Genomic DNA, 23,680 nt, shown 5'->3' with positions numbered 1-23,680 from the left:
TGGCGTGTCTCTGCCTTCACGCTTCTGTCATCTCCCCTCAGTCTGCACAGTTAGCATTAGCAAGGTGCAGTTTTCTGCAATGTCTTCTGTTGAAGAAATGCCCAACTCCGTGGCGGAGAGTTTGGAGGAGGACGAAGTGGAAGAGGAGAACACTGTGGACGAGGCAGAGATGGAGTACGAGGAGCCTGTTAAAGGAGGTTATATCTTCTACAGGTGAGCTTAGCAGGCTAGCAGCTAGCTTAGCATGATAACTCTGAATGAGAGTGTGCGGCTAATCACTTTAATTACAGATGTTTAATCTACTCATTCTCCTCTTTATTGTGTTGGACGTCAGCTTTTAGATGACACGGTTCGTTACATGCAATCAATGCACATCAGTGTACAGAGAGCTGTATTAGTTAGTGCTAACGTTAAATGTGTTTTTCACATGAACTGAATCAGGAGCGCTTTAAAAAGATCTGAGTTAAAGTTTTATCAAATCCCCTGAGCAAGTTTTATATATCCCAAGTTATCAGTTTGCAACCACTAAAATAACTCATTATGAGAGTTAATTTCTCATTTTCTGAGTGATTCACATGATCTGAAAAGAGTCCCTGACTGTAGTTGTAATCCTTGGCCGAATGAGTCTGTTTAATCCAGATCAGGACTATTATTAGAGTCTGTTTAATCCTGATTTACAGTAGATGTTTTCTGTGGTTAGTTTAATTGATTCTGAGTGAGTCACACAAGATTTTCCTTAAGATTAAGCCTAAAGAAGTTTGTTCGATATCCCCCATTTTCTGAGGGATTCAAATGAACCGAATACAAGTTTGTGAGAATGAAGAGATTCAAATGAACCGTTTTCTTGATTGATTCATTCTATTGACACTCTGACCCCTTTAGCTGTTTTACTGATGTTCTCTGTCACTTATCTTTATTTCTGCCTGATTCTGAATAAAACTTGCTGAAGAGGATTATGATATTTAATCAAAACTGAATCAAAATAAAAAGGCAGGACTAAAAGAGCCTTAAAGTCAGCATGAAACCGAAATTGCACAAGTTTGTTCCTCTCTATTATGACGTATATCCGAGTGAAGCGCTTCTGGAACAAGAACAAATGTGGGCGGGGCTTGATTTTGTCTGTGGGGAATTGGTTGTGGTTTGCTATTGGCTGATCTCATGTGAGTGACAGGTTATAACCCCGCCCACATCATCAGAGAAGAGAAGAGATGCTGCAAGATAATAATCAATGAATAAATAAAGAATAATAATGTGCACCAATTAATCATTTATAATAGCCTAAACACTGCAATATTTCATAAAAACAAAGATTTGGCAATTTTGATTATATGGCGACTTTAATCTACATGAGAACATTGATATTATTATTTCATTTATATTATTATTGATGCCTGCTGATCAGTGTTGTGTGTAACGCGTTACAAAGTAACGCGTTACAGTAACGTAACTACTTTTTCGGGTAAAAAGTAGTGTAACGCGTTACTACTGAAAATTTGGTAACGAAACGTAGTTCCTTTTTCAATTCCGCACAACGTTACTTTTCCCCATGGACAAATTTGACAGCAACACTGTCTCCTCAGCTGCGCGCTTGCAATAGTCACAAGCTCCACATGGTACGTGACAGAGGCTGGTAGCAGAGCAATCAATTCTGTGAATTACACTGCGCAAACCAAAAGTAATACTCCCACCGGATGAAGAAGGGTTGGCTCTCCACAGAACATAAAATATTAATTGTATTGAATTTTTCGTGTTCGCATTTATGAGGAAAGAAACAATGTTATGGACGTAACAGTTCTTCGGACTTGACCGCTCTGAAAGCGGCACTAAAAGACTGCTTTAAATCTTTCACAGAGACCTCAAACAGGCATTTAAAACACCAAATATTAAGGATTGGCATATCAAGCAAAATAATATTCGATGATTGCTCGAAAATCGTACCTCTACCCCCACATGCTTACAGTATAGACGGGGTTCGCTCAAATCCCGCTCCGATATTAAATTTCTCTGTATAGACTGCGTGTTGTAGCCTAGTCATTAAAGACAACGATTTAGTTTCATATTTATGTTTAAATAAAATAATTTATTTTTTAATTTCATCAATGTTGATTAGGCTATATGAAAAGTGAAAAGCATGAGTAAGAGCATAAGATGCGCAATCGGGAGACAAATGGAGTGGGTAAGCATGATTTTGACCACTTCATTAAGTTTGTTTTTGTAGAAAGCCTTTCTTTAAAGTGAATTTCGTTTTGTATTAATTGTATCTTAATTTTAATCAATGTTTCATCAACCAATTGTCTTTAATAAATAAGCAGTAAATATAGCAGGCAATATAATCAGGACTTCTCAGGAGCTCCGTGTCGGCGCGTGGACTGAGCTCGTCTCATAAATGAACCGAAACTTAGCGCAAGCTACTTGCCTCAAAGATCTGAGAAATATATAGAAAGCTTGAAATGTGTTCTTTAAAACAAAACTATTCAAAACGAGAGAAAACAGACTCTCTGCTTATGTAATCCATATGAAATGTGCATTTCTCTCTGGCGCGTTCACTACTGTGAAGATCGCGAGTCAGCATCGTCAACTTTATCTTTGCAGCCGACACTGACTGACAAAGAAAACACTTGTTTATTAATAAACAATTGAAATGTCTCCTTGCTATATTTGATATTCGATATTCATAATCATTTCTTTTGCCGGTTCTTTGTGACATTTTTCATGAACGCGTCACCACCGCTCAATAGTTAATATTGTGCTTTGGTGTTCAGTTTATACAGGTTTTTCAAATCTTATTTAAATAAATATATTTTTTTTCTATCTCAAAATCTCTCTTTTTTTTCTAGTTTTTTTTCTAGTTTTTCAATAAGTAGAGTTCATAGTAGAATTTTATGTAGGCCTACACATTTAGGAACAGATATTGGGTTCTGCCCAAAGTCAAGCAACATAAAAGTAACGTAAAAGTAACGAGTAACATAAAAAGTTACTTTCCAAAGGGGGTAACTAAGTAAAGTAACGGATTACTTTTTTAAGAAGTAACGAGTAACGAGAAAACACTACTTTTTAAAAGTAACTTCCCCAACACTGCTGCTGATTCAAAATGTCATATCGAGTCATATCACATTCAAGGTATTGTCCATTTGATGAAGTCTTGATGAAGTGAAATGACTGGGCTCTTTTACTACCAAGTGTATGAACTCATTTAATGTGCTTGTTTTGTTCTTTTAGGGACAGAAAGGAGTGGGCCGATCTGGAACCGGTTCCTCAGGATGATGGGCCAAACCCTGTGGTGAAGATTGCTTATTCAGAGAAATGTAAGTGCCTTTTATTCAATGACATTTGCTCTCTTTCACACATTATCACTGTCCCGTTTCTTTCATGTCTCTCGTATCACTCGTTTTCTTCTCACATTATTGAATAATCCCAATTGTTCTTTTTCATTTCCATTTATTTATTTAAGTAGTCATGCAATGAATTTGGTAATGTGAGCCGTAATTATCCAATTTCAAGTCCCGATCATGCTGTCAGAGTTAATTTTCTGATAATGACTAGCTCACTGTATGCTGTTAGTTGTTGGTTTAGTTAAAGTCTCCCTGTAGTCATTAATTTTATCCCTTAAAACTCATCTTTGATCATCAAAATGACATATTTACCGTATTTTCCGGACTATAAGTCGCACTTTTTTTCATACCTTGCCTGGTCCTGCGACTTATAGTCAGGTGCGACTTATATATAAAAATTACCAAGATTTACTCGTCACAGGATCGCTGACGGCCCCAGATTATTATTTGCGAGTTTTTGATGTATTTGTGGTATGACGTGAATGCATCATTTGGCGAAATTGGGGGTGACATTACCGTCTACAGCCACGAGAGAGCGCTCTATGCGCTCTAGACTACAGCTAGTTTTCATCTTCCTCCGGAAATAGCCGAGTTGTTCAGAAGCGACACGGAGGATGAAGAATTCAACGGGTTCAGTGATGTGGAATAAGATCGCGGGAGCTTGGTGAAATTGCTTTACCGATAACTGTTGGACTCGCTGTCTTGTTATGTTATTTTATTTTATCCTATTCAGCCTCTCAGGTATGTTCTTTATGCTATTGTGTAGCTAACCGGTATGTTGTTAACGTAACACATCAACAGACACATATTCAGCCTGTTGTTCTTTGTGCTATTGTGTGTAGCTGAATAACTTAAATGCCTTCTGTTTTAATGAATTAAAGTCTGTTTAAATAACTTTTTCTTGGTCTTGGATTTTGTTAAATAAATTTCTAAATAAATGCGACTTATAGTCCAGTGCGACTTATATATGTTTTTTTCCTCGTCATGACGCATTTTTGGGCTGATGCGACTTATACTCCGGAGCGACTTATAGTCCGGAAAATACGGTAAACGCTTTTTTCCTTGCGAAAAAATGTCTTCATGTCTTAAAATATCTTGAATGTAACTCGACACCCTTTCCTCGTTTAGTATGCGGAGTTCTATGAATATGCAAATGAGCCCCGCCTCCACTCACTCCCTCAGCTCAGAGATCCACTGGTTGACGATCACACGTTGATCTGATTGGTTACAAGGTCGTTTGTGACGTCAGAAACACCAGCGATTTCAAACCGTGTTTTTGAGACTGTCTTTGGTTCACTGCAGTTTTAAGGAGGAAATACTCAGCAATGCTGTCGACTTATGAATTTACATATGGTTTGCATATTAAAAACACCACATAGACATAATAAACAACATTAAAAGCTGGATTTTCACCACAGGGGGACTTTAAGGCACATGAAATGTTAACGGTTTGTCTTGTCATCTGCAGTCACAGACGTGTTCGACATGTTCAGAGCGCTCCTGAAGAACGACGAGAAAAGTGACCGAGCGTTTGCACTGACGGCTGAAGCCATCGAGCTCAACGCCGCCAATTACACAGTGTGGTGAGACCACGGATATTTAAATTAACATGTAAATGTGAAATATGTCACAGCCCAGTGAGCTTTTAAGGGCAAACCTGATACAATACCGTTCAAAAATGTCTCTTCTGCTCATCAAGGCTGCATTTATTTGATCAAAAATACTGTAAAAATTCTGAAATATTATTATAATGTAAAACATCTGTTTTCTATGTGAATATATTGTAAAATGTAATTTATTCCTGTGATCAAAGCTGCATTTTCAGCATCATTACTCCACTCTTCAGTCTCACATGATCCTTCAGAAATCACTCTAATATGAGGATCTGATGCTCAAGAAACATTTATGATTATTATCAGTGTTGAAAAAAGTCGTGCTGCTTCATAATTGTGTGGAAACCGTCATGCATTTAATTTTTCAGGATTCTTTGATGAATAGAAAGTAAAAAAAAAACAGCACTTATTTGTAATAAAATCATTTGCAACAATATAAATGTCTTTTAATCAGTTTAATCTTTGCTCAATAAAAGTGTTTATTTCTGTATTTATAACACTTACACTATTTCTTATAACACCTGTTTCTACGGAAGCGTATTGCATTCACTTGAGGAAAAAAAATCTACTCTGTTTTTCTGAATTAACGAGTTAATATCAGAATTATGAGATACATTTTTTCTTGAAAAACATTTTTTTCACTCTGTTTTTATGAATTAATGAGTTACTCATAATTCTGAGATAATTAACTCGTTAATTCAGAAAAACAGAGTAGATTTTTTTCCTCAAGTGAATGCAATACGCTTCCGTACATTTCCCAGTGTGCACTGTGTTGCAGATTTTAACCTCCTGCTTGCTTTTGTCTGCAAAAAGCTAGAAAGCATGTTCAAGACACTTGAGTCGTGTGTTAAACTGTGTGTGTTGTGTGTAGGCACTACAGAAGAGTTTTACTGCAGGCTCTAGATAAAGACCTGAGAGAAGAGATGAGGTATATCACGGCCATCATAGAAGATCAGCCCAAGAACTACCAGGTTTGGTAAGTCCACCTCAGCCAGTGCGTTCACATGCAGTTTGGCAAATATAGTGAAACACCACTAATAATTATAAGCATAACTAATGTTACATTTTTACTGTTTTTTTTCATTGGTTTTGTAATTTCCATAATCTGTCATACATGCTGTATGACACTGTAATGTATTTTATTTTTTACAGATTTTTCTTTAGTGTGTGATGTTGCAGTTTGATCATGGGTTCTTCTCTATATCAGTGTCAGTGTTTCTGAACTCCTGAAACGCCTCCATTGTAGTCTTGAGTTTCTCCCGGGAACGAACACGTCACAATATTCCTCATTATAATAATTCATGCGCAGAATAAAGGGGCGGGCCCTGGTTGAGTTAGTTAGTAGTGTGTTAAACTGGCGGTTATGGGAAGGGGCGGGACTTTCCCAAACACACTCGAAGCGCTCGACCAATCACAACACACTGATTCAGCCAACCAATCAGAGCACAGTGTGCTTTTCAGAAGGAGGGGCTTCATAGAGACAGGAAGTAAACAGCGTTACTGACAGACTGGGAAGAGAGGAGCCGCAACAAAGTGAAATAATGATTATTTGTTAAACATTTTGTGCAGGCATCACAGGCGGATGGTGGTGGAGTGGCTGAACGACACATCGGATGAGCTGCAGTTTGTAGCAGAAATTCTCAGTCAAGATGCGAAGAATTACCACGCGTGGCAACACAGACAGTGGGTCATCCAGGTGCAGATTCACAGCCTCGTGTGCCGTGTCAACGGTTCGCTGATCTGCATGTAGTGTTGTCAAAAGTACAGACTTCGTTACCAAGTCAATACTGAAATTGAAAAAATGAGAGCGCTGTTGAGCAGGATTCATAAACACCTCTGATTGGCTATTGTGTTCACAAGCTCATCAAGTATGTCTGTGATTGGCTATTGTGTTCACAAGCTCATCAAGTATGTCTGTGATTGGCTACAATGATCAGCGCTTCAAAAACGTATTGTAAATATACATCAATGACGCTCTTCTGCGAGCGCTTACACAGAGACACACGGGAGCGTTTGAAAGCAGGCGTCTACCAGCGGATCGGTTCTGCTTGTGCTTTCAAAAGCTCCCGCTCCCGTTTAAAAAAAACAACTTTCAAACACTTCTGTGTACTCTCAAACTGTTGCGTTGATCATTGTAGCCAATCCAAGCGTGCCGCTCAAGCCCTGAGAAGTGAAGCCAGAGCGTCTCGATCGCCCCCCGGTGGCCGGTCCCAGTACAGCTCATAAGCCCCGCCTCCCCGTGTTATTCAACGGCACGTGAGACCAACTAAACAATTAAATTACACTTCAAATATCGTTTTTCCAAAGACGGTTTCTGTCATTTACTGTAGTTTTTATCACGCTGATGTAATTTCAAGTGTTTGTTTTTAAAATAAGTTTGTTTTTAGTTAGTTATTTGGTGTGACGTCATGATTGACAGCTGTGATTGACAGGTTCTCTGAGCGAAGTAGTCACTGAAGCACCAACTGACTTTTTTTCGGGATCTTCGGAGGACTGAGGAGATTGGAGCTTTAAATTTAATATCTAAATTTCTATAATTAATTTTTAAGAAGTGCCGGAGCGTGTGCTTGCGATTGATTCTGGAGAGTGGGGGCGGGGCCTTGATTTCTCGGCTTTACTTCCGGCTCACGACTGCGCAGGTCTGGTGCCGAGATCGCTTCTGCGCAGACTCAAGTTCAAGATGTCAGCGCCATATCGGGACACTGGCGCCTTCACTTCTGACCAATGGAGGAGAGCGAAGGGGCGGCGTCCATCTTTTTTTACATTCTATGAGCCAATCACAGACATATCTGATGAGCTCGTGAACACAATGGCCAATCAGAGGTGTTTATGATTCCGCTCAAAGAGTCACATTTTTCAAATTTCAGAATCGACTTGGTACCGAAGTCAGTACTTTTCACATGTTCATGTTGTGAGTGTGTGTGTCACAGGAGTATAAGCTGTGGGATGGAGAGCTGGAGTATGTGGAGGAACTGTTAGAGGAGGACGTGAGGAATAACTCGGCCTGGAATCAGAGACACTTCGTCATCAGTCACACCAGCGGATACTCCGACCCTGCCATCCTCGACAGAGAAGTGCAGTGAGTCTCATTCATTGACAAATCCCAACCAGAGCCTTTTTTGCTCAAAGATTAAAATTCTTATGCAAAAATACCAATGATCACAATTCATTTTTGTTTTGGTTCTCAGGCTTTCAAAGTTTTGAGAGATTATTCATCAACTTCGAAAAAATTGCAATAATGAAAAGTTTAAGCTGATTTTGTCCTTAGTTCAAAAGGAAATCTGTATATTTCCTCACTACATACTAGGGCTGGGTTAACAATATTGATTTCTCTATTTTAATCGATTTTCGTTTTTAACAACCGATATCGATTCTTAAATTGATGAATGAACAATTTTGTAGCGCTTCCATCCAATAAATCACAATAAGCTTATTTTACAATGTGCTTTGTTGCTTCTTAGCTCAGTTGTTTTACTAAATTCAAACAATAAATAGCGTTTTGTGGCTCTTTAATGTGCCTCAGATCAAGCAAAGCGGCACGTGAACGATCATCTCTTCCGCTTTACTACTAGTTACAGCACTAAATAAACATGAGTGAACATCAGAAGGTATGTTTAAATAAATCCATCATTTTTTATGACAACTACCATTTAAATGTTTAAAAACAAGCAAACAAGTAGAAACATTGTCATTAAATATGTATTATAACGTTATTATTGAGTTTTTCTACCCCTATGTGTCATGTTTTGGGTCAAAATACCATTAATGTAATTATTAATACAATAAATAAAGCAATAGATTAAATTAAATCAATAATTTTAATCAAATGAAACATAAGCCATCTTTGCACTGCAGTGGCACAAGCTGGATTTAAATGTATTTACACACAGTTTAATGCTGTTCACAGGTGGCATGAATGCAATTACAATGGTTTTTAATAAAAAAAAATGTTCAATAGAGATATATTAAATGATGAAGCTTTTAAATAGTAAACTAAAACCAACTGTATGATGCGGCAAGTCAGTGTTTTAAAGGATTAGTTCACTTTTTAAAAAAACTTTTGCTGATAATTTACTCACCCCCATGTCATCCAAGATGTCCATGTCTTTCTTTCTTCAGTCGAAAAGAAATTAAGGTTTTTGATGAAAACATTCCAGGATTTTTCTCCATATAATGGACTTTACTGGGCACCAAACGGTTCAAGGTCCAAAAGACAGTTTCAGTGCAAACTGTTCAAAGGGCTTTAAACGACACCAGACGATGAATAAGGGTCTTATCAAGCGAAACGATCGGTCATTTAAAAAAGAAATAACAAAGTTTAAGTTTTATAAGCTCACATGCCCGCCTTGCTCTGTTCTGTGTGACTCTCCTGTTCGAACTCGTTCATCAAAATGAACGAATCTTTTTCGGAGTCAATTCGTTCATTTCGGTCGTTAAATGAATCAAATGACTCGGAAAAAGATTTGTTCATTTCGATGAGCTTATAAAACTTAAACGTTGTTATTTTTTTTTTAAATGAGCGATCGTTTCGTTTAAATGACTACTCCTTTAATGAGTGAGTCATTCATACATTCATTCAGTAACCAATCAAGTGGCCGACTGTATTTATGAACGAGTCATTGAATCATTGACTCCTGATTCGTTCAAAGCCACAGATTCTTTCACTTAATTATGGAGATGCACAAGTTCTGCTGTGGCTTTCATTGAAACTGTTTTGTTGTGAAATAGAGCAAACAATACTGTTTAAAATGTAAAAAAAAAATTGTTTGTTGAACTGTTGTGTAAAATCAATGTCACATTTGGAACCGTGTGGATGATCGGTCGTTCTTGCTCGTATTATTGACATTAAAAACAAGAACTCATACAGGGTGTGTTTTTGTATGGAGGGGAGTTTGAGTCTTAAATCGATCTCTAAGCACAGCCTGTGTCTATATTTGTTCTTAATGCTGTAAGTCAGGGTTCCCGCGGGGTCTTAAAAAGCCTTAAAAGCATTGAGTTTATTAATTTGGAAATAATACCTTAAAAAAAATCTTGAATTTTGATGTCTGGGTCTTAAAGATTGTGCTGTATGTAACTTCTCCGTATTGTATTTTTCCACAAAAGTTTCATTTGTCAACCACGATTATTATGATTTTCGATGTTTATTGTTCAGGGGTCTCTCAGTTCCCCGTATTCCCAGCATGGAATAAGTAGCTAGCTAATGTTAAAACACAACTTTCTTGTGGCCTACTGAAATGTTTTTATTTTTCACACCTGCTTTGCTTATCATCTTTTACCCATTCCACATTTGAAAAATAAATGAACACAAGTTCAAGGATTTTGTTTTTCTTTGCTGGTCGGGACGTGAAATAGGTATTAATTTTTTATATAAATGGTCTTAAAAAGACTTGAATTTAACTTGAAGAAACCTGTGGGAACCCTGTAAGAGCTAAAACCCAGCTAGCTTTTACAAAGGTGCATTGTCGAGAACAGCAGTAATGCAGCGTGATTTGCTAAGGCAGAAGACTATCATATGTGTGGATGCAGTGAGTTTTGACCACACAAGATGAGGTGATTTGATTGGATGTCATGTTTGCAGCACTACCATTTTCCTGTTTTTACAATGCAAAAATGTATATCTTCATGATCACGGATCAGAGTCGTTGCGCCGCTCGCATAAATCTCTTAAAGCTTCTTGTCTGATAACTTAAAAAAAATTGTGTGTAAAACTACCAATGGTCACAACTCATTTTTTTATTAATTTTTTTAGTCATGTTTTTCTTAGACCTTTAGAGTTTTGCTTTAAGCAGATTTAAGAGTGATTATTCAATAACTTGATGCATCTAAAAAATTACAATAATTAGAAGTTCACACTTATTTTGTCTTGATTTCAAAAGGAGATGTCTTACTCTATATCTTCGTTAACGCTTTATAATGCCCTTTCATGAAGATTTATATCATATAAAATGGATCATTAGTGTCGCTGCGCTGCATTATGAATAACTTAAAGCTGCTTGTTTGACGAACACAAGTGTGGTTCCTCTCAAAACAAAAACTGCAACATGTGAATGTGTGATTGCACCTGCTTTTAATTTTTTTATTTTTTTATCAACAAAGTTTGTACAAACACTTGTGTATATATTGACATACAATATAGATATAACAAAGACTTTCACACTAGGGGGCTATTGCTAATTTATATGAAGATATTAAAGCAATTACAAATTTTCAATGTTTTAATTGCTTTTTGCTTCATAGAAAATCGGAGTGAATCAATATAAAGCTCAATTTCTTTCCTGAATGAAGTAAAATAAGTTTTTTTACAGGAGAATTTACATTTATGAACATAAAAGTTTGCCATTAAAAGAATAAAATTAATTCTATAAATCTGACAATGCTTGATTCTCCCAAATACCAAACACCTGCTTTTAAAATGTCATTCAATTCAAAAATAGATTAAAGAAATCATCATTGGACCAAATACAGAAATACAGAAATTAAAAACCTATACTTAGGAATGGAATTGTAATTTAAAGGTATTGTTGTATATTGTTGTAAGTTATTGTAAGACCTGAAAGATTATATGCGGTAATTGCATATCTATTTAAGTTGTTTTAATATTATTTTATTTATTTTGTTTTGTTTTTTTGTTGTTAAATTTTGATTGTTGTGTTGTATTTTGTGGTTTTAAAATTGTTTTGCTGATTGTTCGAGATAAATAAAAAAATTATTATTATAAAAATTTTTTTAGAATTCATATTTAAAGACTATTATTTGTTACTGGAAAGTAAAAATGACCAATTACCAATTCAATGCCAAATTGTTATTATTAGGCCGAATTATTAGACCAAATACAGAAATGAAAAGACCTATACTTAGGAATGGAATTGTAATTTAAATGATTGTTGTATGTTGTTGTAAGTTATTGTCAGACCTGAAAGATTATATGCGGTAATTGCATATCTATTTAAGTTGTTTTAATATTATTTTATTTTGTTTTTTTGTTGTTAAATTTTGATTGTTGTGTTTTATTTTGTGTTTTTAAAATTTTGTTTTGCTGATTGTTCGAGATTATTAATTATTATTATAAATTTTTTTTATAATTCATATTTAAAGACTATTATTTGTTACTGGAAAGTAAAAATGACCAATTACCAATTCAATGCCCCCCCTCTCTCTCATATTTTCTAAAACAATGAAGAATATAGAGGAATTTGAAAATGTATGGAATTATAAAGAAATGTTGTGCTTTGATAAGGATGATGAATGAATCTTTGCTAAATGTCTGGAGTAAAGTGTATGTTTATTGTTTTTATATGATTTAATAGTGTTAAAGTGTCTCTCTCTATCTCTCTTTAGGTACACACTGAAACAAATAAAGAAAGCTCCTCACAACGAGAGCGCTTGGAACTATTTAAAAGGGTGAGAGCTGCAAACAGACACAAACATCTGATTAAGATCTGATTTCTCTTTCAAACATACAGTACATTTCAAACATATCCCAGCAGATGGCAGATGCTCACCAGTAACAGGAGAAGACAAACACAGTTTGCACTGAAGAGCCTGAATGAATGTTAATACGAATATATGGACAAAAACATAACATGGATCATTAATAGATCCAGTGTTTGCCAAGGCAAGCATCACTATTGCTGTTGCTCATACTTTGAAATAAATAATTACATTGCTTATTTATTTAGACGTGTACAGTGTTTATCTCAATTCAATTTTCAATTTCAAATTAGCTTTATTAGCATGACTGTGTATCACAATGTTGTCAAAGCATCAACATATACACTGCAAAACTTAGTATTTTTGTCTTGTTTCCAGTCCAAATATCAAACATTTCTTAAATCAAGATGCATTTACTAAAGTAGTAAAACGACGTAATATATTATGTCTTGTTTTCTGGGGGAATTAATCAAAATGAAGTGAGTTGTTACTTAAAACAAGCAAAATGATCTGCCAATGGGGTCAGAAAAATAATCTTGTTTCTGTGTGAATTAACTTTATTTTTCTGACCCCATTGGCAGATCATTTTGCTTGTTTTTTTAAGCAACAACTCACTTGATTTTGAATTTTGGCATCTAGTAAATGCATCTTGATTTAAGAATCTTTTGATATTTGGACTGGAAACAAGACTAAGATACTAAGTAAGAAAAGCATTTTTTGCAGTGATATTGTATATAAATAATAAAACAGACAAAAGATGTGTAGATCATGTGTGTGTGTGCTCTGTGACTCAGGATCCTACAGGATGGTGGTTTGTCCTCGTATCCTGGACTTCTGGAGCAAGTGACCGAGCTTCAGGACTCGTGCAGTTCTCCATATCTCTCCGCCTTCCTGGTGGACCTCTACGAAGACACTCTGGAGACCAACAGCTCCAGCCACGACCAGCGAGAGACGCTCAACAAGGCCTTGGAGGTGAGCTGGGACTTCACACACGCTGAAAACAAGGGCCATGTTTACATGAACATCATTTTACCATTCAGATCCTTATCGTAACAAAATTTTCGATACCGGTTCCTGAACGATACTTTTTTCCGATACCAATTTTAGGAAATCCATTTTAACAATATTACATTGCCTAATTATTATTATTATTTTTTCAGTTTGTTGACTTTTTTTACACTCATATTTTGAGTCTGTAAAAAGCAAGTTTTCTATGTTTCCTAATCATTCATACGTTCGTACTAGTTGCTTAAATTTGACTTTTTGAAATTTAAGTCCTTGAAAACCCTTGAAAACAGCCATATTTTACAAAAAGGTACTGTATTTTCCGCACTAAGGCGCACTTAAAAGCCTGCAATTTTCTCAAAAAACGACAGTGCGCCTTATAATCCGGAGCGCCTTATATATGGATCAATTGGTTAATTACGCTCCGCGTTATTAAATTCGCCTGCGAACTCGCGTCCATCTTATGCCCGCTCTGTCACACGGCCAGTTCAGGTGTGTGTGTAAGTCACGTGCCCGCTCACGAGCGCTCACTCTTACGAACAGACACACTGTCCCCGGCGCTGCTCGTGCGGCACATAATGTTCATAAAGCGCTCCCCGTTCACACTAGAGATGCGCGGATGGGCTATTATTTCATCCGCAACCGCATCACAAAACTCATCATCCATCCATGCGCCATCCATCCGCACCAACGTTTTTGACCAATTTTCAAAACCGCATCCGCTTGCCATCTGCTGATTGGGCGATACAAGGCGCTGCTGATGATGACAGCCGCGAGACTAGAAAGCTCTCAGAATATCAGCAGTGAACTCTGTCTCCGATCGGCGCGCAGGGACAAAAATAAAAAATAGCCTAAATTAAACACACTTCGACAAACCTGACCTTATCTGATAGGCTACTGTACAATATTTTCATTGTGGCCAAATAGAAAACGCATTTTGGCACATAATTTCAACATGCTGCTGCTATTGTATGGGGCGTGACAGTTCTCCATTACGGACGCTAACACTCAGAAAGCGGCACTAAAAGACTTTCAAACTTTCACAGAGGCCTCAATAAAGCACAAAGCCTTTCTTTAAAGCGAATTTCGTTTTGTATTAATTGTATCTTCATTTTAATCCATGTTTCATTAACCAATTTCCTGGATTTAATAAATAGGCTAAAAACTAAATAGTCTATCTTGATTGTGTAGGCTATTTTTCATTATAAAAAATATTAGGCTGTGTATGCCGACATGGATCAATTATTAATATTAGATTTCATCTGTCTTTTGTAGACATAGCTGCTGGCGCACCAACGAAAAAGCCTAGGAGTGACTTCGGCGTTTCTTTAATATCGAGGCTCTATAGTTTATTATATGATTGTTAGGCCTGTTGATGGTATAAAATGAATTGCACTGTGCCTGAAAAAGACGCGCTCTCCGCTCTCTTCCCGTGCATTCAAAATGAACGGGAGTCTTCAGAACAGGCTCGTCCAGCGTCAACAGCACCGAACTTAGCTCCAATGTCAATCAACGTCTGGGCCACTTGGTGGAATCCTTTACCAGAAACAATATCGAACGGGCGCATATCAAGAGAGCGCACAACTTATTCCAGGCGTCACTTTTCTGACCTTCCATTTCCTTTGTTTTTAATTCTCCTTTTTTTGAGTTTGTCACGTAGCCTACCTCCTTCGCCGGCGTTGCTATCTCTGATAACAAGCAGTCTCTGCATAGACAATATTTAACAATGTATATTTTTTCATTTGTCTGGTTCAACCGCCCGCCACCCGCCCGAACCCGTCATCCGCCCGATCCGAGTCCGCGGCTGTAACCGCCAACCGCGCATCTCTAGTTCACAGTAACCGGGTCGTCTCATTCAAAACAGCCAGCTGTTGCTGTCAGCGAGCCGCCACACATGAATACTCATATGAGTCAGGCTGCGAATGTAAGTTACGTGCCCGCCCCAGCGCGCTCACGCTTACTAATAAACGCCTCGCCTCCGGCGCCGCGCACTCGCTACATTCCCTTTAGCACATCTAGTGGATGCATAACGCAAACCCAGTCAAACGTTTGACTGCAGTATCTCATGCGCCTTATAATCCGGTGCGCCCTATATATGAAAAATGTTCTAAAATAGGTCATTCATTGAAGGTGCGCCTTATAATCCGGTGCGCCTTATAGTGCGGAAAATACGGTACTTGAAAAGTGCTTGACTTATTTAAATAAAACATATTAAATGTAATTTATTTTTCTGAAAAAGCACTAATACAATCTTTTCATGCAAAGTTAACACTGCAGCCCGTCTGATAAACCCCCATCAGACCTTTTCTCTATACAAAGTATGCCAAAATTATAATATACAGGTGAAACTCGAAAAATTAGAATATTGTGTAAAAGTTCTTTTATTTCAGTAGTTCAACTTAAAAGGTGAAACTAATATATTATATAGACTCATTACATGCAGAGTGAGATATTTCAAGCCTTTATTTGTTATAATTTTGATGATTATGGATTACAGCTTATGAAAACCTTTTCACAATATTCTAATTTTGACTTTGGGGTTTTCATAAGCTGTAATCCATAATCATCACAATTATAACAAATAAAGGCTTGAAATATCTCACTTTGCATGTAATGAGTCTATATAATATATTAGTTTCACCTTTTAAGTTGAATTACTGAAATAAATTAATTTTGCACAATATTCTAATTTTTCGAGTTTCACCTATAAAATATTTATTTAACAATAATAGGCATTATAAATTTAGTATGTAATATACATAATTAAAAACTTTGTAAGTTGTATTTTATGGAGCTAGAAATGTTTCTTTATTACATGCGAGAAAATAAATGATCTGAGAGAAAAAAAAAAGTTTGAGAGAAAAAGTTATCACACTGATAGCAAAAAAGCATTTCATGAGAAAAAAGAATGTTTGAGAGAAAAAGTTTTCATACCAATAGCAAATAATAATATTTGAGACTAAAAAAAGTTTTGAGAGAAAGTATTTTCTCGTAGAACATAAAAAAATATAAATTAGAAATTGTTAAAATTATTTCTGAGAAAAAAATCTCTCAAAATACTTTGAAAAAAATCTCAAATATATATTTTTTGCTATCAGTGTGAAAACATTTTCTCTAAAAAAAAAAAAGTGTTTCTCTCAAACCGCTTTTCTTTGCTCTCGTGTCAGGATTTTGCTTTCGCTGTGAAAATTGTGTCATGGGCGGGGCCACGTTCTTTTTAAAAAAAAAAATAAGATAGTCTTCATAGGTTTGAATATACCAGTAGACAAGTAATCAAATGCTATTTTTCCCTCTTGTATACAGTCATATGCCATCTGTGTTATTAAATGCATTTACTTCACGCATGCATATTCAGAATATAACCAAATGCTGATATTACTGTGCATCTAAACGTGCTTTCTGTGAAGTTTACATACACACTGCCTTACAGTAAATAGCACCATATTTATTGTTTTAAATGGTTGAATAATCTTTAAAGCGTGTAACTGATGCAAAACTGCTGTTGTAAAACTTTGCAAAACGTACATAATATGCCTCGTATGCAACATTACAACTCAGTTTAGGAGCGATTTATGATGTATGACACTATCAAATGCTGAGTTTTTCATCATAAATATTAATATTAATTAGCCCGTGTTCCATGTAAAGCGTTTTCATAAAGAATACGTGGTTTTATCCGTTGGTGTAGTAATTATATTTCATCTCTTGTAGCGTTCAGGTTCACTCACGGATATCTATATTTTATAGAATCTGTTGAATATTTCAGTTTCGTACAAAACAATAGACATAATCCACGTCCAGTGATTTGGGTAATTAGAGACTTTTGAAATTCTGTTTTTAGCTGAAAGCACTTGTCTTTAAATATTAACTCAACACAACTTTAATAGATGTTAATTAATTATTGATCTATGGTTTCATATCAAACTAAACGCATATACATGGCTGCCTCCGCACAACAGAGAGCTTGGCTCTCCGTGAAGAAGGGAAAATCAGAACCGAAAGTGTTATTCGTCTCCCGAGGATCTCTCCGTGACAGGCCTTGTGTTTTCCTCGGCAAACGTGCGGATGTTGTGTGTGTGTGTGGAGGTTAATGAGATTTCTTTTCTGTGCGTTTCTCATCCTGAGCCACAATGATGATCATGATGGAGTTGAAAATGATTTTCTGTTTTGAAATTGAGGCCATGTGCATGTGTGTGTGTGTGTGTTTAAAAAAAAACTGGTTCAACCTTTCAGGTTCCGTCACCCTCACACGCATCCGAGATGAGGAATATGAAAGCGTTCAGAGGACAAATGTCCACGGATATGAAATGTGTAGTTTTGTGCTGAGACACAATTTTTTTTTTTTTTTTAAGTGAATTGCATAGTTCTGGAACTGTATTCTCGGAGTCCTCACGTCATTCTAGAACCAATTTTATTTTGGAACACATTTAGTTCTAGATTGGATCAGAACAGAATCTATTCTAAAGGATTTTTCATAATTGTAAAGAATTGGACATTTGAACTCTAACATTAGAATGGTTCTAAACGATTATTTGATGAAACCCTTAAACTGTTCTAGAATAGTTCTTTTGTGGAACCCTCACATAGTTCTAGAATGTTTGTGATGTTTCTACAGTGGAACCCTTAGAATAGTTCTACTATTGGTTCTGATGGGTTCTAATGTGGAAACGTCACTCTGTTCTAGAATGTTTGTGATGTTTCTACAGTGGAACCCTTAGAATAGTTCTACTATTGGTTCTGAGGGGTTCTATAGTGAGACCTCACATGGTTCTAGACTATTTGTGATTGTTTCTACAGTGGAACTCTCAGAACGGTTATAGAATGGTTCTGATGGGTTCTATAGTGGAAACTTCACATGGTTCTAGACTATTTGTGATGGTTTCTCCAGTGAAACTTTACAATAATTCTAAAATGGTTCTTAAGGTTTCTACTGTGGCAACCTCAAACTGTTCTAAAATATTTGTGATGGTTTCTACAGTGGAACCCTTACAACAGGTCTTAAATTATTCTGAGGGGTTCTTCTGTGGAACCATCACACAGTTATAGAATATTTGTGATGCTTTCTATAGTGGAACTCTCAGAACTGTTCTAGAATGGTTCTGAGGGGTTCAATAGTGGAACCCTCACACATAGTTATAAAATATTAGTGATGTGACATTTTTCTCACATTGGTTCCCTCATCGTGTTATAGAATATCCGTGATGGTTTCTACAGGTTAAACTCGTGCAAATATCGTGCAAAAGTTCATTTATTTCAGTAATTCAACTTAAAAGGTGAAACTAATATATTATATAGACTCATTACATGCAAAGTGAGATATTTCAAGCCTTTATTTGTTATAATTTTGATGATTATGGATTACAGCTTATGAAAACCTTTTCACAATATTCTAATTTTGACTTTGGGGTTTTCATAAGCTGTAATCCATAATCATCACAATTATAACAAATAAAGGCTTGAAATATCTCACTTTGCATGTAATGAGTCTATATAATATATTAGTTTCAGCTTTTAAGTTGAATTACTGAAATAAATGAACTTTTGCACCATATTCTCATTTTTCGAGTTTCACCTGTATAATGGAACCCTTCAGAATAGTTCTAAAATAGTTCTGAGGGGTTCTATAGTGGAACCCTCAGATTGTTATAGAATATTCGTGATGGTTTCTATAATGGAACCCTTCAGAATAGTTCTAAAATGGTTCTGAGGGGTTCTATAGTGGAACCCTCAGATTGTTATAGAATATTCGTGATGGTTTCTATAATGGAACCCTTCAGAATAGTTCTAAAATGGTTCTGAGGGGTTCTATAGTGGAAGCTTCACAATTCTAGAAAGGATTCTGCTCATGTTTCTAGAGAATTCCTCATCAGGTCGAGCTTGAGAACTCAGACCGCTGACCTTTCCGTGAGACTGTGAAGTGCAGAATATTGATGAGCATAAGCAGCAGATTTCCTTTCATAAAGTCTGAACTGGCTTTTACTGCAGCTCAGAGGGAGCCGTCGGTTCTCGCACGCTGACGCTCGTTACATGGGGAAATGCCAGAGCTGCATTTAGACTTTACTCCCCTGTAGTTTTACACCGTTTGAAATATGTACAGTGTTCACGCAATGTCTTGGCGTTTAAAATCCATTTGTCTTGAATCTTCTCGTCAGACATCTTGAACATCGGTGAGCTCTCTTAAAGGGTTAGTTCACCCAAAAATGAAAATTATGTCATTAATGACTCTCCATCATGTCATCCCAAGCCCGTCAGACCTCCGTTCATCTTCGGGACACAGTTTAAGATATTTTAGATTTAGTCCGAGAGCTTTCTGTCCCTCCATTGTAAATGTGTGTACGGTATACTGTCCTTGTCCAGAAAGGAAATAAAGACATCATCAAAGTAGTCCATGTGACATCAGTGGGTTAGTTAGAGTGTGTTGAAGCATCGAAAATACATTTTGGTCCAAAAATAACAAAAACTAGGACTTTATTCAGCATTGTATTGTCTTCCGGTTCTGTTGTGGATCCGCGTTCAGTGCCGCCGCTGACGTGTGTCTGGTGTGTGTGTGTGTGTGTGTGTCTGGTGTGTGTGTGTATTCTGGTTCTGTTGTGGATCCGCGTTCAGTGCCGCCGCTGACGTAAGACGCTGCTGACGTGTGTCTGGTGTGTGTGTGTGTGTGTGTCTGGTGCGCCCGAGCTTCGTTTACAGTCTGAGGGAGACGCACGCTGGAAACGAAACAATCTTCGCAAACATGTCTAAGGATTTCCACACAGAGGAAGACTTGCATTTTTTTGCCCAGCCATATTTATTTGAACCCGAATACACACACACACCAGACACACACACCAGACACACGTCAGCGGCGGCACTGAACGCGGATCCACAACAGAACCGCAAGACAATACAATGCTGAATAAAGTCCTAGTTTTTGTTATTTTTGGACCAAAATGTATTTTCGATGCTTCAACACACTCTAACTAACCCACTGATGTCACATGGACTACTTTGATGATGTCTTTATTCCCTTTCTGGACAAGGACAGTATACCGTACACACATTTACAATGGAGGGACAGAAAGCTCTCGGACTAAATCTAAAATATCTTAAACTGTGTTCTAAAGATGAACGGAGGTCTGACGGGCTTGGGACGACACGAGGGAGAGTCATTAATGACATAGGCCTAATTTTCATTTTTGGGTGAACTAACCCTTTAAGCTGGACCGTGACGCTATTTTCAACAAACACTGTTGCATTATTTTCTGGTTATCTCTGTAAAGCTGCTTTGAAACAATCTGTATTGTAAAAAGGGCTGTATAAATAAAGGGGACTTGGCTTAAATATCAGCCAAATTCTAATTATATTCGATTTCTAAAGGGAATACTTTAAAAAAGTACAGTATGGTCTCCTATGCCCACAAGAGGGCGCAAGCGAGCGCAACAAGCAAATCAAGCATCGCATGTTTTATTGAAATGAAATGACATTAACTTTTTAAAGAGCATTAACTTTCGGAACAATTGTTCTTAAATAAAATAGTATTTCCTTAATGCGCATGCAAGGAAAATTAGGTTACAATAGTGCATAAAACTGTAAGTGCATCAGTAACCTGAGAAAACACGATTCCGATTGATCTGAGCGCTTTCTGTTGACAGTGTTTCCAACACACTCTCACACACACGCTGAGCTCTTTCTGTTGACAATGTTTTCCGCTGATAAACACACTCAGATCTGACCGATGGTTTGGTCAAGTATGTCATTGCACAAGCATGAAGCCTTTTCCCGCCATTTCTCAAATTAACAAAGCATGCGCACCGCTCTGTATTGGATAAGCTAACAAAAACACACCGCGTCATTACGTCATCATGTCTCGCGCCTCTTGACACAACAAAAATTCGGTTTTTGCATTCAAATGTGCAGTTTTTTTTTTTTTAGAAGAATATTCAAAATTTGAATTTTTGATTGACAGCTCGTGTGTCCTGATGCATCTCTACGGTCTCCGTCGTTGTTAAAGAGCCTTGATTTTGTTTGTGTGTTTTAGCTTTGTAAGTTCCTGGCCGAGGAGAAGGACACCATTCGAAGGGAATACTGGGATTACGTGTCCCGATCTCTCCAGAACACGTATGGCTCGGGTGACTCCGCCCCCTCCTCTTTAGCCCCGCCTCCTCCCTCGTCCCAGCATCTCGACGGTGAGCCCATCGACCCCTGAGGAGAAACACACACCCGGACACATGCTGAGAGGAGGAGGAAGAAACCCTGAGACATGATAGACTCTTTATCTGTGTATGAGTGTGTGTGTGTGTGTGTGTGTGTGTGTGTGTGTGTGTGCACAGCCAGGCTTTAACAGCAGTGCTTGCAAGTCAGAACGGCGTTAAACTCTAAGTAGCCATAAGCTTAAACGCTCTCAGAGTGAGCTGTACACTCACCTTGCAGTGAATGAAGTGAACACTGGGAGTTTGACAGCGATTCATACTCATGTTTTAGACTAGCATTTATCTTTTCAGAGGTCTATCAAAGCAAATACCTTACTGACATGCTTCAGGTGTGGTCAGAGCTTCTCTTGCCAAAGCATCTTCTGGTCTGTGTTACCAAACTCTGCTCGGACTGACTGTACATGCATTTTTTATGTTCAGAAATAATAATGATTAATGCTAAATCTGAATGACTAGAATTGTTTTTGTCTTGCATTTTTGCATTTCCTGGTTGAAATGAGGATCTGAAAGTGTCTTGTAACAAGAAGACTTGTTTTCATGTTTGCCTTTAGTGTTTGATTTATGGACAGATTTCAATATTTTTTAGCAGATGGACAACTAACATAACGCCTAAGCTTGTGGAAAATTAACCCTACACATAAGTTTGGGGTCAGCAAGATTATATATGTTAATGTTAATAGATTTCGATTTCAAATAAATGCTGTTCTTTTGAACTTTCTATGCAGCAAAAAATCCTGAAAAAACAAACAAACATTATTATTAGCAAAAGAAATGTCTTTTAAAAACCCTACTGACCGCAAACTTTTTAACGGTGCGCTTGAGTGTCTAACACTGGTTATGTTTAATTGGCTGACTACAACTTTAACCTTAGCCTTAAACACTGTGATTTTATCAAGGAAAGACTGAAAGGTTGACACGATTAAGCAGTGTACATGCGAAGAGAAACCAGTGGCACTGGGCACAAGTCATTACCGTTGTCCAATAATTGAACGATTCATAAAGGTGTTCAACCTGACAGCAATTTGCACAGACCTAAAGTCATTTGTTTTCACCAAGAATCATTCATCAAACGTTCCTTACAGCATTTGCATGACTGATTGTAAAGCCTACTTATAGTGCATGTAAAATACCTGTTCATGTTTTAATATCAAGATCACAGAAAAATCCTAATCATTCCTAAAACATACTTTTTAAAAAGGTTTAACCCTCTGGGGTCCTTCGGCCCAAATGGACCCGAAGCATTTAAATAAAAAATTTTTTTTCAATCATAGCTTTATCGGAATGGTCTGAAATTTGGTGACTTTGTTGGTACTTGGTATATGAACTCCCAAAAAAATTGGGGACAGGATTTGAATAGTCTAAGTGGTTGTAAAAAAAATAGTCACACTCAGGGTCTTCGGGTCCAAATGGACCCGCATAGGAAATGAATGGGAAATTGGCAAAAATGTGAAAATACAGAGTTATTTTGTGCGTACAATCTACAAATCAGCCACGATCCAGAAAAAAAGCACACAACAGTGAAGGGGTGAATCTATAAAACATCAAGAGTGCAAAACAGACACATCCACACACACACACAAACACACTTTTATACACACACACATTAATAAATTCAGATTACATATGGGTTTTGAATTTTTAAAATCCTCAGTTTGTCCACCAGATGGCATCCATCTCATTTCAAAAATTGCTTTCATGAGGCCTAGGCTTGACTCTACAGCTTTAAAAAATTTTTTTTTTTTTTTTTACATTTCTATTATATTCAATGGGGAAAAAATGGGTCATCATAATTATTGCATTAATATTAATTATAAATCATTTTTATTTTTGAAATTATCTCAAAACACCAAAAAAGAAAAGAAAAAATATTATAAAAAACAAGTAAAAAAAAAAAAAGATTTTTTTTTTAATAAATATTAATCCCACCCTTCCGGCCCATTTGGACCCGAAGGTCCTGAGTGTGACTCTGAAATGAAGGACCCCAGAGGGTTAACACACATTGTGGTCAAGAGCTTTGCTGTTAAGGCACTATGACTAACTATAACTATATTAAATATAATTAGATCGCTACGGTATGAGAAAGCCTGTCCTTTATGGCCTCCAGTGACGG

The 23,680-nt window shown here is 36.9% G+C and overlaps 1 protein-coding gene across 1 annotated transcript; it reads left to right on the top strand.

The window, feature by feature from the left end:
* Window positions 1-16: 16 nt before the first annotated feature.
* Window positions 17-22,002, top strand: fnta (farnesyltransferase, CAAX box, alpha). The gene is made up of 9 exons (XM_056243413.1): window positions 17-213; window positions 3,220-3,305; window positions 4,801-4,915; window positions 5,817-5,921; window positions 6,515-6,641; window positions 7,876-8,024; window positions 12,284-12,346; window positions 13,171-13,348; window positions 21,399-22,002. Exons 1-9 carry the CDS (start codon window positions 80-82, stop codon window positions 21,564-21,566), a joined length of 1,125 nt encoding a protein of 374 aa, XP_056099388.1. The 5' UTR covers window positions 17-79; the 3' UTR covers window positions 21,567-22,002.
* Window positions 22,003-23,680: the final 1,678 nt, after the last annotated feature.

This window comes from Rhinichthys klamathensis, unplaced genomic scaffold (assembly GCF_029890125.1).
Source record: "Rhinichthys klamathensis goyatoka isolate OS25496 unplaced genomic scaffold, OSU_Roscu_1.1 h1tg000794l_1, whole genome shotgun sequence".
NCBI lineage: Eukaryota > Metazoa > Chordata > Actinopteri > Cypriniformes > Leuciscidae > Rhinichthys > Rhinichthys klamathensis.
The sequence above is the reverse complement of the archived record's forward strand: the minus strand, read 5'-3'. Positions and strand labels throughout refer to the sequence as shown.

Coding starts and splice junctions, on each gene's coding strand:
- fnta (XM_056243413.1), top strand. CDS start 80: ATGTCTTCTGTTGAAGAAATGCCCAACTCCGTGGCGGAGAGTTTGGAG. Junction 4,916..5,816: donor GCCGCCAATTACACAGTGTG/GTGAGACCACGG, acceptor TGTTGTGTGTAG/GCACTACAGAAGAGTTTTAC. Junction 12,347..13,170: donor GCTTGGAACTATTTAAAAGG/GTGAGAGCTGCA, acceptor TCTGTGACTCAG/GATCCTACAGGATGGTGGTT.